We start from the raw sequence: 15,633 nt of genomic DNA, 5'->3' as shown, positions 1-15,633 counted from the left end.
TGTCAGGATCTATGTTTGCCCCTAATTGGACCTGATGGAAAATGAAATGAATTATGGGTTTTCCTTCTTAAGCCCTTGTCATTCTTGATTCTGGGCCATTTCCTGGAAACCCAGAGATGGACATGGCCAGAGCCAATCCACCTAGTCAGTATTAAATTAAAACTTGCTTCAAATTTGGCTTTCAGCTGTGGTAGTGGTCTTATCCTCGACTAGTTTTGAAGTTAAATAAACTTCCAAACTTCTAGCAAGACAGGGAAGAAAATGAAACATACTAATATAAAGAATGAAGCTGGACTATGGATATCTAAAGAATGTAAGTGTGTGTGTGTGTGTGTGTGTGTGTGTGTGTGTGTGTGTGTGTGTGTTTGAAAGCTTAACAAAAATAATTCCTCAAAGCACACAACTGCCAAATTATTCAACATGGAAAAGATAATTTGAATACCTTTAACAATTATAGACAGTAAATTAGCAATGTAAAGAAATCTCTATGTTCTGATGGTTTCACTGGAAAATTCCAGCAAATTTCTCAGGAATGAACTCCAAGACAGGCATGATGGCACACAACTTTAATTCCAGCACTGGGGAGGCAGAGGCAGGCAGATCTCTGTAAGTTTGAGGCCAGCCTAGCCTATAGGGCAGGTTTCAGGACAGCCAGGGCAGAGGAGAAGGCAGAGGAGGAGGAGGAAGGAAGAAGGGAAGGAGGAAGGAGGGAGGGAGGGAGGGAGAAAAGGAAAGAAGGAAGATAAGGTTGGCTTAATATTCAAAAATATCAATATAATCCGCCTTAGTAAAAGGCTTAAAAAGGAATGATGGAGGAAGGTCATTGGCTAATAAAGGAACTGCCTTGGCCCATTTTATTGGTTAGGACATAGGTAGGTGGAGTAAACAGAACAGAATGCTGGGAGGAAGAGGAAGTGAGCTCAGACTTCACAGCTCACCCATTACTGCCACCAAGCTTTTGTTCCACCATCCAGGCTGGCCTTGAACTCACAGAGATCCTCCTGCCTTTGTCTCTCAAGTGCTAGGATTAAAGGTGTGCGCCACTACAGCAGGCAAACATTTTCTTTAATAAGTTGCTTTGTGACAGAAATACAAAAGTAACTAGACAGGATCTAAGACTAGAAAAAGGGCTCTTGAACCTTACTCCAAAAGCACAGTTCACAGCAGGAAAAACTGATAAGGTAAAGCTATGTAAACATTTAAAACTTCTGCCTTTTAAAGAGAACAGCTAAGTTACAAATAAAAGTACAAGTGACACACCTAAAAAGGAGCAGCATCTAGGAGTCTCAGCCAGGAGGTGACAGTGCACGCTTTTAATGCCAGCACTTGGGAAGCAAAGGCATGTGGATCTCTGTGAATTTGAAGCCAGCCTGGTCTTCAGACTGAGTTCCAAGACAGCCAGAGCTATGCAGAAAAATGTCTGGTGAGGGGTGGGGGGAAGGCTCTTAGCAACATAGGAAAGCAAATGATCTGATTAGACCATAGACAAATGAGAGAGACATTTCACAGAAGATAAAAAGATAGCACACAAGCCATCTGTGATGAACATGTTCAACATCATCAGTCATTAGGAAAATATAAATTAAATCCAGTGATAGCCGAGTTAGGGCGCACACCTAGACTGCCCGCACAGTAAAGGCTGAAGTAGGAAAATCCCAATGTGAGGTCTTTGTCTCAAATAACCAAAGGCTGGAGACACAGCTCGGTAGTACAGCGTTGACCTATTACACAGGCCCTGGTAGATGGAGCACTAGACAGCTACAAGAAATGGCAATGGGTTTCTGATCCTACTGCACGCACTGGCTTTGTGGGAGCCTAGGCAGTTTGGATGCTCAACTTACTAGACCTGGATGGAGGTGGGGGTTCCTTGGACTTCCCACAGGACAGGGAACCCTGATTGCTTTTCGGGCTGGGGGGAGACTTAATTGGGGGAGGGGGAGGGAAATGGGAGGCGGTGGCGGGGAAGAGACAGAAATCTTTAATAAATAAATAAATTAATAATAAAAAAAAAGAATACCCAAAATACAAGGAATGACAATATCAAATGCTGGCAAAACTACATCACTCAGCCAATGCTAGCAGAGATGTAAAGAGGTACAGCTGCTCTCAGAAAGTGTGGCAGTTTCTTTAAAATCCTAAACACACAACTATCATAGAACCTATCAAATATACTTTTGTGCCTTTATCTCAAAGAAACGAAGTCATGTTCAAATAAAACCTGTACTTAATTGTTTATAACAATTGTATTCCTAAGAGCTCAAAACTGCGAACATCCTAGATGCCCTTAAATAGATGCATGACCAAACCAAATGTAATACGTATACTGTGAATTACTTCTCTGCAAATAAAAAGAATGGATTATTAGTGCACATAACAACATAGAGCAATCTATAGATAATTACACTTGAGTGAAACCAAACAAGACAACCATAACAGGTAATCTACTGTATGACCTTATGTTTATGGTTTTTTAGTGTGTGTGTGTGTGTGTGTGCATTGCTAAGATGGAACGCAGAAACTTGTGCATGCTAAGCAAGTGCTCTCCCACTGACCCACTGGCCTATATTCCTAGCCCTACCTAACAATTTGAATAATGAATACAGAAATACTGAGCTAAGGATTAGTAAGCACCAAATGTTAAGGATGGGGGAGGGTGGTAATGGTTATGAAAGACACCATGAGAGATCATCATATCATTGATGATATTGAATTACTATTTTTCAGAATGTTACTATTATTAGTTTAAAAATTAGTTATAGGGTATCTCTTGGTATTATTATAATTCGATTTTCTTGAGGCAGGGCCTCACTAGCCCTGGCTAGCCTGGAACTCAGAGATCCATCTGCCTCTGCAAGCTGGGTAATGGTATTAAAGACACGTGCCACCATGCCCAACTTTTTGTATTATTTCTTATAACTGCAGAAAAACTTACAGCTATCTCAAGAACAAAGTTTAATTTAAAAGATTAAATTTAACAAATTTTAAATATAAACAAAGTTTAAATTAAAACATTTCAAGATCCTAAGGATCTTGAAAGAGAAACAAATTTAGAGAATAACTAGGCAAAGGAGTAAGGCTGGAAGTGAAGAGTGGACAGACCACTAGGAAACAGGAGATGTCCTGTAGGCATGCGCATGAGGAGAGATGCACAGAGGCAGCAGTGGTGCACAGTGCCCCGCCCCAGCACAGGAAGCTGTGTGTAGGAGACCCACACAGGTAGTACCCTACTCCCCGCGTAAATGTGGTACTTGGAGTCCACACCCCAACAGAGTCATTCTGTCTGATCCAAAACAGGTTCAACTTATAGGCTCAAACAAGCTTTAAGTAAAAGTAGCTTAACCTTCTCCCCAGACACCCAGCAATTCTTACCTGTCCCCAAGCATACAAGTTATTGTGTGTCTGAGATGGATTAACTTTTGACAACAGGAATCGTGCCTTTAAAAATAAAAATATTTTAAAGATTAAAAGTAATATTAATGTACAAAAAGTAAAGTTTTTACATTTGCTTAAAATAGATTTTTTCTTTCTCTTTTTTTCTCTCTCCCTTTTTTTTCCTGTTTAGAAATCTATTACTTTTATTATCTTAAGCCCATTGGCTCCCCAGTTACAAATGATCCAGATATACTGATAATTTTTTTTTTTTTTTGGCTTTTCGAGACAGGGTTTCTCTGTGGTTTTGGAGCCTGTCCTGGAACTAGCTCTTGTAGACCAGGCTGGTCTCGAACTCACAGAGATCCGCCTGCCTCTGCCTCCCGAGTGCTGGGATTAAAGGCGTGCGCCACCACCGCCCGGTTATACTAATAATCTTATATTTTCATATTAGTACATCCATTTAACAAGAAGTCACCACTAGGCATAGCAAGGCACACATGTGGTAGTTTGAATGTAATTGGCCCCACAAGTTCACAAGGAGTGGCACTAATTAGGAGGTGCAGCCGTGTTGAAGTAGGTGTGACCTTGTTAGAGGAAGTGGGGGCGGGCTTTTAGGTCTCTCATGCTCAAGCTATCACTAGCTCAATTCACTTCCTATTGCCTGCAGATCGAGACACAGCTCTAAGTCCACTCTCAGCTCCTTCTCCAGCACCATGTCTGCCTGCATGCCGCTATGTCCCACCATGATGATAATGGACTGAACCTTGGAACTGTAAGCCACCCCATTAAATAAGAGTTGCCATGGTCATGGTGTGTCTTCACAGCCATAGAGCACTGACCAAGACATGTAGGAAGCAAATGTATGAGGATCATGAGTGTGGGGCCAACCTGCACTACACAGTGAGTCTCAGGTCAGCCTGGAAGTAATATAAACAACTAAAACTAAACAAAAATCATAGCCGAAAAAAATACCTGTAGGTAAATTTATGCCACCACATAAAGCTGTAACCAGTCTATTGATATTAATATCCATAAAACAGATGATCAAACAACAAAAAAATCCCTTAGAGCTAGAATGGGGCTCACCCACCTGACTGCCACCATGTTCTGTGTTGATATAACGTGGCATTGGGAAGCGTGCTTGCAGAATTTCTTGGGCATCATCCAGTGGTGCCTGCAGAAGGTGCTTGAAGTTTTCATACTCAGGCATGTCCTGGTATCCAGCTTTTCGCCACTGGGCTATGGTCTACACCAAAACAAACCAACCAAAACTGCTATTGAAGCGCTGACAGCAGCCTTCAACACTTAGGACATTCTTCCACTAGCACCATCCAAATCAGGCTGCCAGTGAAGAAGTCTGTGATGGTGCAAAGAGAGAATGACTCCCCCAAGCCATCCTCCGGCCATGCACACACACACACACACACACACACACACAATAAATCAAAGTAAATAACAGGAAAACAAAACAAAACAGGAGTCAAGAAAGAAACTGATGATATCATCTTACCTCACCAAGATAAATGACAATTTGGAAGAAAGTATCCATCAGCAGAATTCGGTCAGCGAGAATGCTGCTGCTGTCCAGGAGCACAGGCTATGGAAGAGGACAGGTGACATTGGTCCTCCCTCTCTACACAACAGCCATTCCATCCCCCCATGCACAAGTCCACAAAAAGCAAGGAAATGGGGCCTGCTAGAACCAGAGCCATCTGTCACTGTGTGTCAGCGATTTGCTCCGCAATCATCTTTCACTTCTTCCTTTTTATTGTTTCTCTTCACTCTTGCACGCATCTCAGGACAGTTTTAATTTTGCTCATATATTGCTCAGTTAGGTTTTAAGGCTATTGCATTTCTCCAGCCTCTTTTCCACAGGACATTCTTTACTAAAGTAAAAAAGTTTCTACTTTGATTTTTACATTTTTATGTTTTACTATGTTATATAAACTATGTGACTATTTCTTAGAATATTTAACTGGTTTCCTTCTACTGAGTACTTGGATTGCCATCTGATTCCTTTTTTTCAGTGCCAGAACCAGGTCCTCATGTTTTCAGGGCAAGCTCTCCACCAGCCCAAATTCTCTATAGTAGTTTGTTTTCTTGTTTCTTTGCATAAAACCTTCTCTGCAGTCATACTCATATTTCTTTTAGATACTTCACAAGGCATGGACGTACAGGACACAGTATGTGAACACTGTGAGTTTCCTCAACTTATGCCTGCTTTCCACACACCAAAAACAGCTTTAGGATGTCGTCTGACTTTTCCTGTTTTTTAATACTCAGAAACAATATAAAGCACTATAAACTCAAGGTTTTGTTTACAGTTCTGCTCTAAGACTCTATTTGGTAAAGAAAAACAACCAAAATCACTCATGATGAAGTCACGCCACTCTCAGACACGCACGGATGCCCAGCCTCACCTCTGGGGGTCCATGGAAGGAGTAGGAATAGAGAATGGGCTGGATCATGATGAGGGACTGGGTCAGATCCTGCCTGGCAAAGTGGTGTCTGTAATAGGACGACTCGTCGGGACTGTTGTTGAACACTTGAAGAAATGGAGATCTTCTCAGGTGGAACATGAACTGCATGCACAAAAGAAAAAGACAAAAGGATACATCTGTGATGCTGGACACGCAGAGCCATCTACTCTGGATTCTAAAACACGAAACCTAGACTCAGAGACACAAGAAGGGCGGCAGCAGAGCTGGGGACAAGGAAAGGGGTAGACAGTTTTACAGGTATTCCATTCCAAATGGGCTTTGCTTGTTTTATGACATGATCTTTTGTGTCTGGCCTGACATACTCCTGCCTCAGTCCTCCAAGTGCTGAAATTACAAGCATGTGTTACCACATTTGGCTCAGCAAGACAATAAAAAAAAAAAAAAAGAGAGAGAGCTCTGGGTACACAAGAATGTGAATGTGGGGGCTGATGGCTCAGCAGTTAAGAGCACTGGCTGCCCTTCCAAAGGACCAGGGTTCAATTCTCAGCACCCATACAGCAGCTCACAACTGTCTGTAACTCCAGTTGCAGGGGATCAGACACCATCACACAGATATACACGCAGATATACATGCACACAAAACAAAATAAATAAATCATTTAAAAAAGAAAGTGAATAATTTTAATATCACATAATTACACATTTCAAAGAGGTTAAGATGATAAACTTGAGGCTAGAGCGTTGCTGCTCCTGCAGAGGATCTGAGTTCAGCTCCCAGCATCCAAGTCACATGGCTCTCAACTACCCATAATTCCAGCTCTAACTGCCCTCTCTGAAGGCACTGCACTCTTGTGCACATGACCACACATATCCCTTAAATCTTTTTCTAAACGGTTAAGTATTTGCTGGGCGGTGGTGAGCACACCTTTAACCCCAGCACTAGTGAGACAAAGGCAGGCAGATCTCTGAGTTCAAGGCCAGCCTGGTCTACAGAGTGAGTTCCAGGACAGCCAGAGCTACATGGAGAAACCCTGTCTCAAAAAACCAGGTAAGTTTTTGCCTGCATGTGTTACATATAAGCATACGTGTGGCCAAACAATTATGTATATGTACCTGTGTGTATATAAACATGCAGAAACCCCAAGCAGATGTCCTGTGTCTTTCTCTACCACTCTCCACTTGTACATATTGTACTTCCTGTTCTCTCATTTGAACCCAGAACTTGCCAATAGGCTACTCTAATTAGCCAGCTTGCCCTGGAGACCTCATCTCTAACTCCTGAGAACTAGGTTATAAATAGCCACCACACCTACCCAGCTTTCGCTTGGATACTAGGGATGTCCTTATGCCCAAGAAGATAAGATAAATTTTGTCTTTTTTTTTAACACAATTTTAAAAATGTCTTACAATTGTTGCTTTTAAGTGTCACTTTTAGGTATTTTTGTTTTGTTGTTTTGTTTTTTAAAAATAAGGATCATGTAGCCTGGGCTAACTGTGAACTCCTAATCCCCCTGCCTCCACTTCTCAAGTGCTAGGATTATAGATGTATGCCATTATGGCAAGGTAAGATTTTTTTATGTTAATGACTTTTTTAGTGTTTGTTTGTTTTTTATTTTATTTTACATGGATGGGGTTTTGCCTTCATATCCATGCACTATGGGCATGCCGTCCTCAAGAAGGCAAGAAGAAGGAGTCAGATCTCCTGGAACTGAAGTTACCAAGAGCTGTTAGTTGTCATATAGGTGCTGAGAATTGAACTTGTATCCTCCTGGAAGAGCAATCAGCAGTCTTAACTGCTCAGCCATCTCTTCAACCCCTTAAAGATTTATTTTACTTTTAATTATGGGGGCGGAGACTATTAGGTCTGAGCCATTTGTCCAGCCCCCAGCTACAATTCTTTTGTTTGCTTTGTTTTTCAAAGAACTCCCCCATGAAGGAGCACAGTGTGGTAACACCAGCTGAGAAGGCTTTTATGATTTCATCTACAGAGCATTCTAAGGTAGGAGGACTCTTACACTGTGCTCAGCCCTCAAAGTCTCAAAAGTGCTTTCCCTCCTGGGCTTGGTTTCTTTGGGAACAGATATTCTTTCTCTTGAGTAAGTCCCTGGAGAGTGCAGGGCCTCTGCAATCCAGGGACTCTGGAGGGTGGAGACTCAGGTGGGATCCATTGGATCCAGTGGTAGGCACAACCCAAGAAGCTTCAGATCTGTCTGCTTTTCACGCCGGCTTTTGAAGGAGAGTCCTCTGAAGGTAAGGATTTCACAGCTTTAAAGAGACTTCAGTCACTGCTTCAGGCCACTTCTTCCTTCTAAATCTGACGAAACACAGACCCACAGAGCTTCCCGACCTCATCTAAGACAGCAGCAGGGCCCGTGCTGGCACTGCACCCTGACTGGCCAGCCCACGGCTCTTTCACACCATTGCCCACCATGTCCTGCTCAGACACAGCACCTGAAAGCCCTAGGACCCAGCTACTGGCCACTAACATATACAAAGCACTATCCAAGCGCTGTACACTTGCTAGCTTCAACAGAGGTCCAAAGAGGTGGAATAGCCTGTTATTATAGAAAAGTTCTAACAATGCATTCTTCTATAGTTATCTTTAAAACCATAGCTCTTACCTGAGGATACAGAGAAAAGGAGTCTGACAATCTGAAAGATGCAGGGTCTTCTTTGTTATACTGCCCAAACTTCTGACACTGTTGAAAAAAAACAGGGAAAAAAGAGTGGTTAGTGTCACCTAGAAAAGTCCTTCAGTTCTAAGGGGATCCAACACCTTCGTACCTCCACAGCCACAGGTTCCTATACACACCTGGTGCACATACACATACTTTGCCATGTATGTGCACAGGCAACGCAGCACACACAAAAACACATACACAAATAAATAAATGAATAAATCAATGGTTTAAAAAATTAAAAAACAATAGGCTTATGTGGGAAGAGACACAAACTCAATGCCATTGTTCCCAATTTACCAGTCGGATGAGCTGCCGATCCAGCCACCGGAGCACATCAGGTCCCTCCTCTGACTCTGTCCGGAACACTCCAAGCCGTGCCATCAAGACCGCTGCAGCCTCCTGGTCAAATGCTGCTTCTATGTGCCTCAGCTGACTCTGAGCATCTGCCCAACTGACAATTGCAGAGTTAGTGCCGCACTGCTGATCAGGGGCTACCAGAGACTAGATCTCTGCTCAGATCCTGTTCTTCTGTCCAAGACAATGTGGCACTACATTTTCATTAAGGAAGTTTCACAATCATTTAAGTCACCCGCAGGTGCTGTCTGAAGTCTAGAAGCACAGAAGAAAAACTTCCCAAAATCCACCAGACACAACAGTAGACACCCAAAAGGTTAAGTCTAAACCCAATGCTCCTTCCTCTAGGCTAATCCTTACAAAAATCTAAGGATTTACAACTTTACAAAATGACTTCTTGGTATCACCTTGGAAAAATGAATTAAGATATTTAAGAATTTTTCAGGTGACTAAAGATAAAAAGAGCTAAAGGGACACCAGGAATAGAAAAGCACAAATCCAAAATACATAAATACTCTCTGCAAATCAATGAAAACAAGGAATAAGTTTACACATCTGGGCATGGAAGCAATTGCATGTAAACTCAGCACTTGGGAAGCGGAGGCAGAAAGATGAGGAGTTCCAGATCATACTCAATGAATTTAAGGTCAGCCAAACTACATGATACTAGATAGAAAAGAAAGGCAGAGAGAGAGAGAGAGAGAGAGAGAGAGAGAGAGAGAGAGAGAGAAATACAAATGAAAATGAGATATTACTGTTTACATTTAAATATTTATATCTACTATTAATGAGGTAATGGTGGACTCTCCTTGCCCATACTGAAGAGAAAACAAAGCCTCTGAGAATTCTAAAGTTTGCAGTTTCTAAAATTTCAACTATAAAAACGGCTGACAAGAAGTACACTTGGGGCTGAGGCTGCAGCTCAGTGGTAAAGTGAGAGAGCATGAGAGAGAGGCCCTGGGTTCAGTCCCCAGTCATGTGGAGAATAACATCACTCCAAAAAAAAATTTTTTTAAAGGAGAAGAAAAAAATAATACTAGCATGTGTGAATTCATTCCTAAAAAGAAAATATAAAAGCAGCACTGCTGGAGTAGCCCGTGAGGTCCCTTTAACAAAGGCAGCATCTCAAGCAAACTATGCAATAGTGTGTGACCATTAACACAAACGAGATGTGAGCCAGAGAGATACACACAGAGATAGATATAAGTGTGAACACATAGGAAATAAGCTGCTGTACATACATGGTGTATAGCAGCACAGCAATGGGGATGTGCGGTTAAATTTACATAGACTTAATTCTGGAAACAGGTAAGTGAAGACACCCATAAGTAAATAGTTATTTTTCAGTATTGACTGGGACTCATTGTAGGACCCACCCTCTCAGATATCATAATTCCTGGATGCTCAAGTCACTGATAGAAAATGATATAGTACACCTAAGCATGGTGGTGCATGTCTATAACCCCAGCCCTCAGGAGGCAGACATCGGTTCTTTGTGATTTCATGGCAAATCTGGTCTACATAGTAAGTTCTAGGTCATTTAAGGCTACATAGTGAGATCCTATCTCTAAATAAATAAATAAAACAAAGAAATATAAATAAAATGGCATGGTATTTGTAAAAATCTAAACACATTCTCCTACATACACTCCTTCATCTCTACATTACCACCGAGAACATAAATACTATACAAACAGCTGTTATACTATATTGCTTATGAAATAATAATTTTTTAAATGTCTGTACATTTTCAATACAGATGTAATGTTAAAAATAATTTACATCCCAGTTTGGCTAAATTTATGGATGTGAAACTGATGGCTATAGAGGGCCAACCATATTTATGTTTTCTTTACATCTTTAATAGGAAGCATGATTTACTTATCTAGCAAACAAAATAATAAAAGATAATTTTTAATAAACTATATTCCTATTGAAAGCTGATTCTTCTAGGTAAGTGTGAGAAAGGTTCAATTGGGTTAGTCAGGAATGGCTGATCAGTGAGTCAGTGAGGAGCTGAGAGAACCATCCAAGGGAATCAGAAAGACAAACTCAAAGAGGTTAACTCTCACGGGAAAATCATCAGCTCTGACTCAAGAGGAAAGAAATAAGATGCTCACTTGCGGGCAATGGTGGTCACTCGGATGCGCTTCTGAGTGCTGGAATGCTGATACTGAGTGACAAACTGGATGGCACCTCGGCCTCCCTGGGGAATCGGGGCATTGTGCTGCAGGGTGGGAGGCCACATCAGGTTACTGTCAAAGGCATGACTAAAACACAGCCTTTCTTAAGCACTGAAGTAAGGTTCTTGGTACATTTCAATGGACTTAAAAGTTACATGGGCTCATTGTATATTAACTCTTATCTAAAGGCGGGGGGGGGGGGGCGGATTAGCACATTCAAATGAACTGGGGCTGGGTGTGTGGCTCAGGGGTAGATCATGTGCCTACAATGCAAGAAGCCCTGGGTTCAGTCTCCAGTATCAGAAGGAATAAAAGTAAAGCCATTTAATGATATTGGTACCAAACTATTGAGAGATGAAAGCCACTGGTGTCTGCAAGTTGCTGTGAAATACATCAAGAATAAGCCAGGTGTGGTGACATACACCTGTACTCCCAGCATATCGAATATGGAAGCAGAGGATCAGGACTTCAAGGCCACCCAGGTCTGTAAGACACCTTGCCTCATCTCCCCTCTCCCCACAAAAGCATCAAAAGTAAAACAGAACAACAGATATTTAATAATGCAACTGTAGTATAATGTTGATTACAGAATCCAGCTAGTGGGTTTTGCAGGTGTTGCATTTACACGTCTTTGTAATTTTTCATAACAAAACATTGGGGAAAGTCTGACACCCTCAAAAATCTATGAGTATTATTATGATGGCTGGGAAAAGCAAGTACTCATCTCAGGGCCTTGTCAGCTCAACAATAAAGCACAAAGTAATTTGCTGTTTGATTCTAACTAAATGATGGAAGGAATTTAGAAAGAGCACACCAGATTAGCACAATGTCTAATGTGATACCAAAGTAGTACCAGGATGGAGAGAGTACCTTCTAATAAATCAGAAGATATAACATGAAAAAAAAATATGTCAACCCACCTGATTGACAACTTCAAAGTAGATGCCAAGAGTAGACGTGGGATCCAGGCCACAGATTTTCCACTGACTTGTGCCACCAACACCAAGCTCCTAGAGATAAGAAGATGAATTTAAAAAAGATATAATACAAAATGGAAACCCAAAAAAAAAACCACTGATGAAAAGCAGCGAATGAGCAGGGTAGGTCACTTGGAACTTTTACTTGAGCAGAAGTTTTAAACTCCAGTGAAAATGTCTAGGAAGAGTGTAATTACAGACAAGAGTCTAAATATTTGTATTTACAGTACTTTAAAATTACTGACACACTAAGTCATTTTAATGTATGATACACACACACACACACACACACACACACACACACACACATATATATATATATATATATATATATATATATATATATATATACAGAAAGAGAGAGAGAGAGAGAGAGCTGTAAGTCACTCAGAAAATAAATGAAAGAGACAGAAGCTTTAAACAGACTCTAGCTTTATCTTCAAACCTAACTTTGGGGGCTGGAGAGATGGCTCAGAGGTTAAGAGCACTGGCTGCTCTTCCAGAGGTCCTGAGTTCAATTCCCAGCAACCACATGGTGGCTCACAACCATCTGTACTGAGATCTGGCGCCCTCTTCTGGCGTGCGGGCATACATGGAGGCAGAATGTTGTATACATAATAAATAAATAAATCTTTAAAAAAAAAAAAACAAACCTAACTTTCTTCAGCAAGTACTGCAAATTTCCCATCTTTCTAAAAACACTGAATTATAGAGCATTAAGAATTTGCCCAAGCTACTTCATAGCTACTATGAAGAAGTAGCTACGCACCTAAATCCACAACAGTTCTATAGTCCACCTCCCACTGTGGATGACAACAAGGGAAGGTCAGGACTGTATAACAACATCCCCAGACTACCTCAGAGACGGCAGGGATATACTTTTATGAAAATAGCTCTTGCATTCAGAAAGACTGAACTTTTCCTGGACATTACAGTCAAATACTACACGTCTTGATCATCTACTGTGTAATCGGTATGTTTAAATGTAACCTCAAAAGAATAATGGAACAACCAACTTTACTTGGCTTGGATAGTCCAAGAATGAGCTTTTACAACCTAAGCTAATGCATAGCTTTAATCTTAAGTTATGTACTCTTTCATGCCCCTGACCCAGAGGAATATATGTGTATGTTTGTAATCATTTGCTGAAAGCAACTCATAGGCTGAAAATAACCTATACAACAAATATCCATCACATATATTAGAAACAATATACAGATATAGCTTGTTTGTAGTAATGAGTGATTCTGGGTCAGTTGGGGTCAGTAAAATGACCTTTCCCCTTATAAAACTGGTAGTGATTTCTGTAAAGAAGCACTACTTTCCAGTGGGATCCTTTGTCTGTTCAATAAATACAATGGAGGCAGACAGGCACAGGGGCAGTGAGACACCCAGACAGCATTCAGACAAACACATACTGCACAGATTACAGACAGGCCAGTAACCATAAACTACGAACAGACAGAAGACAGAGAAGAGAGAAGTGGAGAATTCAAACTTGAGCTTTTTCTGGATTAAATTAATCAAAGAGAAGTCTATGATTTCATTCCTTGATGTAACACAGATGCACTTCCGTACCTCCGAGGTTATGGTTATGTATGTAGGCATGTAACCAACGCAAAAGGGACCTCACAGACCAGATGCTGTGTCTTTTCAGCTAAAGCATACTTACAGCGTGTGGGCCATCAGCAAAGCCACTTACCCAAGGGATGACTGAACTCTGCTCTCACACATTAACAATGCATACACATCTGTGTCATCCACTGTCCAACCAACTCAGTGGTTCCTTGTACTGAGCTCCTCATCAAGTGAGTCAGACAAAGGGAACCAACTCTAAGCTCTGGAAGAATTCTGAATGTCTGCCTTTGCTGTAGGGAATGGCTTTTCGTTCTCGGTGGGATAGCATCCATATACATCAGATGTACTCAGAAGAACCTGAGATCTAGCTCCTCTGGCTCAGCTTCAACCCTGAGCAAGGGTTGTTTTAACCTCTCTGATTCCACATTTCCTTCTCTGGTCTTTCAGACAGACTGACGGACAGAAGGACAGAAGACACTCCCTCTTGGAGTTATCATGAATAAGGATTAGAGCTCCTCTCACACAGGTACACCCCACACTGACACAAAGCAAGATCATCAGGATGTGACTTCGCTAATGAGTTTACTCCAGGACAGGTGAGGGTGATGAGTTTACTCCAGGACAGGTGAGGGTGAGGCCTTTCCTTACATTTTCCGACACACATGGTCCTTTCACATTCAGAGACACGCATGGACCAATAGCTCCTGCAATCTTCAGCTCCCGAGAAGTCTAAAACAAATTACACAATAAGTTAAGAGCCAGTCTGCCGTCACCAGAGGAAAGATCCCAGGGAAACTCTCTACTGAACTGCACCATCCAAATGCCCACTCAAGCTTTTCCAGGAGCAGTAGCACCCATCAGAGCTGCAACAAAGCCACCTTCAAAAGCACGTCAAGAGACCAGGGGCACTGGTGCAGCAGTCATACTCAGCAGGCTGAGGCACAAGATCAGGACAAGGCCAGCCTCACTAGACAGTGAATTTGTCACCAGTTTGAATTCATCAGACTGTCTTAAAAATCAAAATAAAAAGACACAGTATAAACAAAAACAAACAAACAAAAAGCCGAGCCATGGTGGCGCAGGCCTTTAATCCCAGCATTTGGGAGACAGAGGCAGGTGGATCTCCGTGAGTTTGAGAACAGCCTGGTCTACAAAGCGAGTTCCAGGACAGTCAGGGCTCCATTACTCAGAGAAACCCTGTCTGGAAAGAACAAAGACACAGCAAGGTAGCATTTTCACACTATTCATTTGTTTGAAGCTGAGACTAACCTGGAAATCTCTAGACAGCCCAAGTGAGCTCATACCCACAATCCTCCTGCCTCTGCCTAAGTGCCAGGATACAGGCTTGCACCACCACACCAGCCATGCAAACTCATACTTACAGATTTCTAACCAGTAAACATATTATTTTAAAAATACTTAATTCACAAATTCCAACATTCCAACATAATGATAAGACCAATGGATATTTTCTTTTTTCTTTCTTTTTTAAATAGACAGGGCCTCTATATATAGTCCTGGCCTCAAATTCACAGATTCTCCTGCCTCCAAATTTTTTTTTTCCCCAAACAAATGCTTTAGCTTTAGCTGTCTTGAAACTCACTTTGTAGACCAGGCTGGGCTCAAACTCACAGAGATCTGTCTGCCTCTGTCTCTCGAGTGCTGAGATTAAAAGCATGAGCCACCACTGCCTGCACAAATGGAGATTTTGAAGACTGAACTCACTTTATTGAAGTGAATTCAAACTTACAAAATAAAGTGAATTCAGTCCATTCCTTTTTGTTTGGGGGTGAGCTGGGTTTTGAGAAAGAGTTCATCTGTGTAGTTCTGGCTGTCCTGGAACTTGCTCTATATACCAGGCTGGCCTCGAACTCAGAGATCTGCCTGTCTCTGTCTCCCACATGCTGAGATTAAAGGCATGTGCTGCTCAGTCTATTCCTCTTTATCTTAAAAAAAAAAAAACAAACCCTCAAGCATACATATGCTTTTACACAGATGCTGATGGAGGTAGTTAGGCTTAAACAACAGGCACTCTGCCCACTGAGCA

The 15,633-nt window shown here is 41.6% G+C and overlaps 1 protein-coding gene across 1 annotated transcript in view; it reads right to left on the bottom strand.

The window, feature by feature from the left end:
- The window catches only part of Sec23b (SEC23 homolog B, COPII component), a 36,517-nt gene that overhangs the window by 3,007 nt on the left and 17,877 nt on the right, over positions 1-15,633 (bottom strand). Inside the window, exons 11-19 of the mRNA XM_075962357.1 lie at positions 14,235-14,315; positions 11,952-12,041; positions 10,969-11,075; positions 8,792-8,945; positions 8,435-8,512; positions 5,793-5,954; positions 4,883-4,969; positions 4,463-4,618; positions 3,370-3,435 (exon numbers count right to left, since the gene is read on the bottom strand). Coding sequence (XP_075818472.1) covers positions 3,370-3,435; positions 4,463-4,618; positions 4,883-4,969; positions 5,793-5,954; positions 8,435-8,512; positions 8,792-8,945; positions 10,969-11,075; positions 11,952-12,041; positions 14,235-14,315 — 981 coding nt within the window. The remainder of the gene's footprint in view (positions 1-3,369; positions 3,436-4,462; positions 4,619-4,882; positions 4,970-5,792; positions 5,955-8,434; positions 8,513-8,791; positions 8,946-10,968; positions 11,076-11,951; positions 12,042-14,234; positions 14,316-15,633) is intronic.

This window comes from Microtus pennsylvanicus, chromosome 2 (genome assembly GCF_037038515.1).
Source record: "Microtus pennsylvanicus isolate mMicPen1 chromosome 2, mMicPen1.hap1, whole genome shotgun sequence".
Classification (NCBI taxonomy): Eukaryota; Metazoa; Chordata; class Mammalia; order Rodentia; family Cricetidae; genus Microtus; species Microtus pennsylvanicus.
This window is presented reverse-complemented; position numbering and strand designations above follow the sequence as displayed.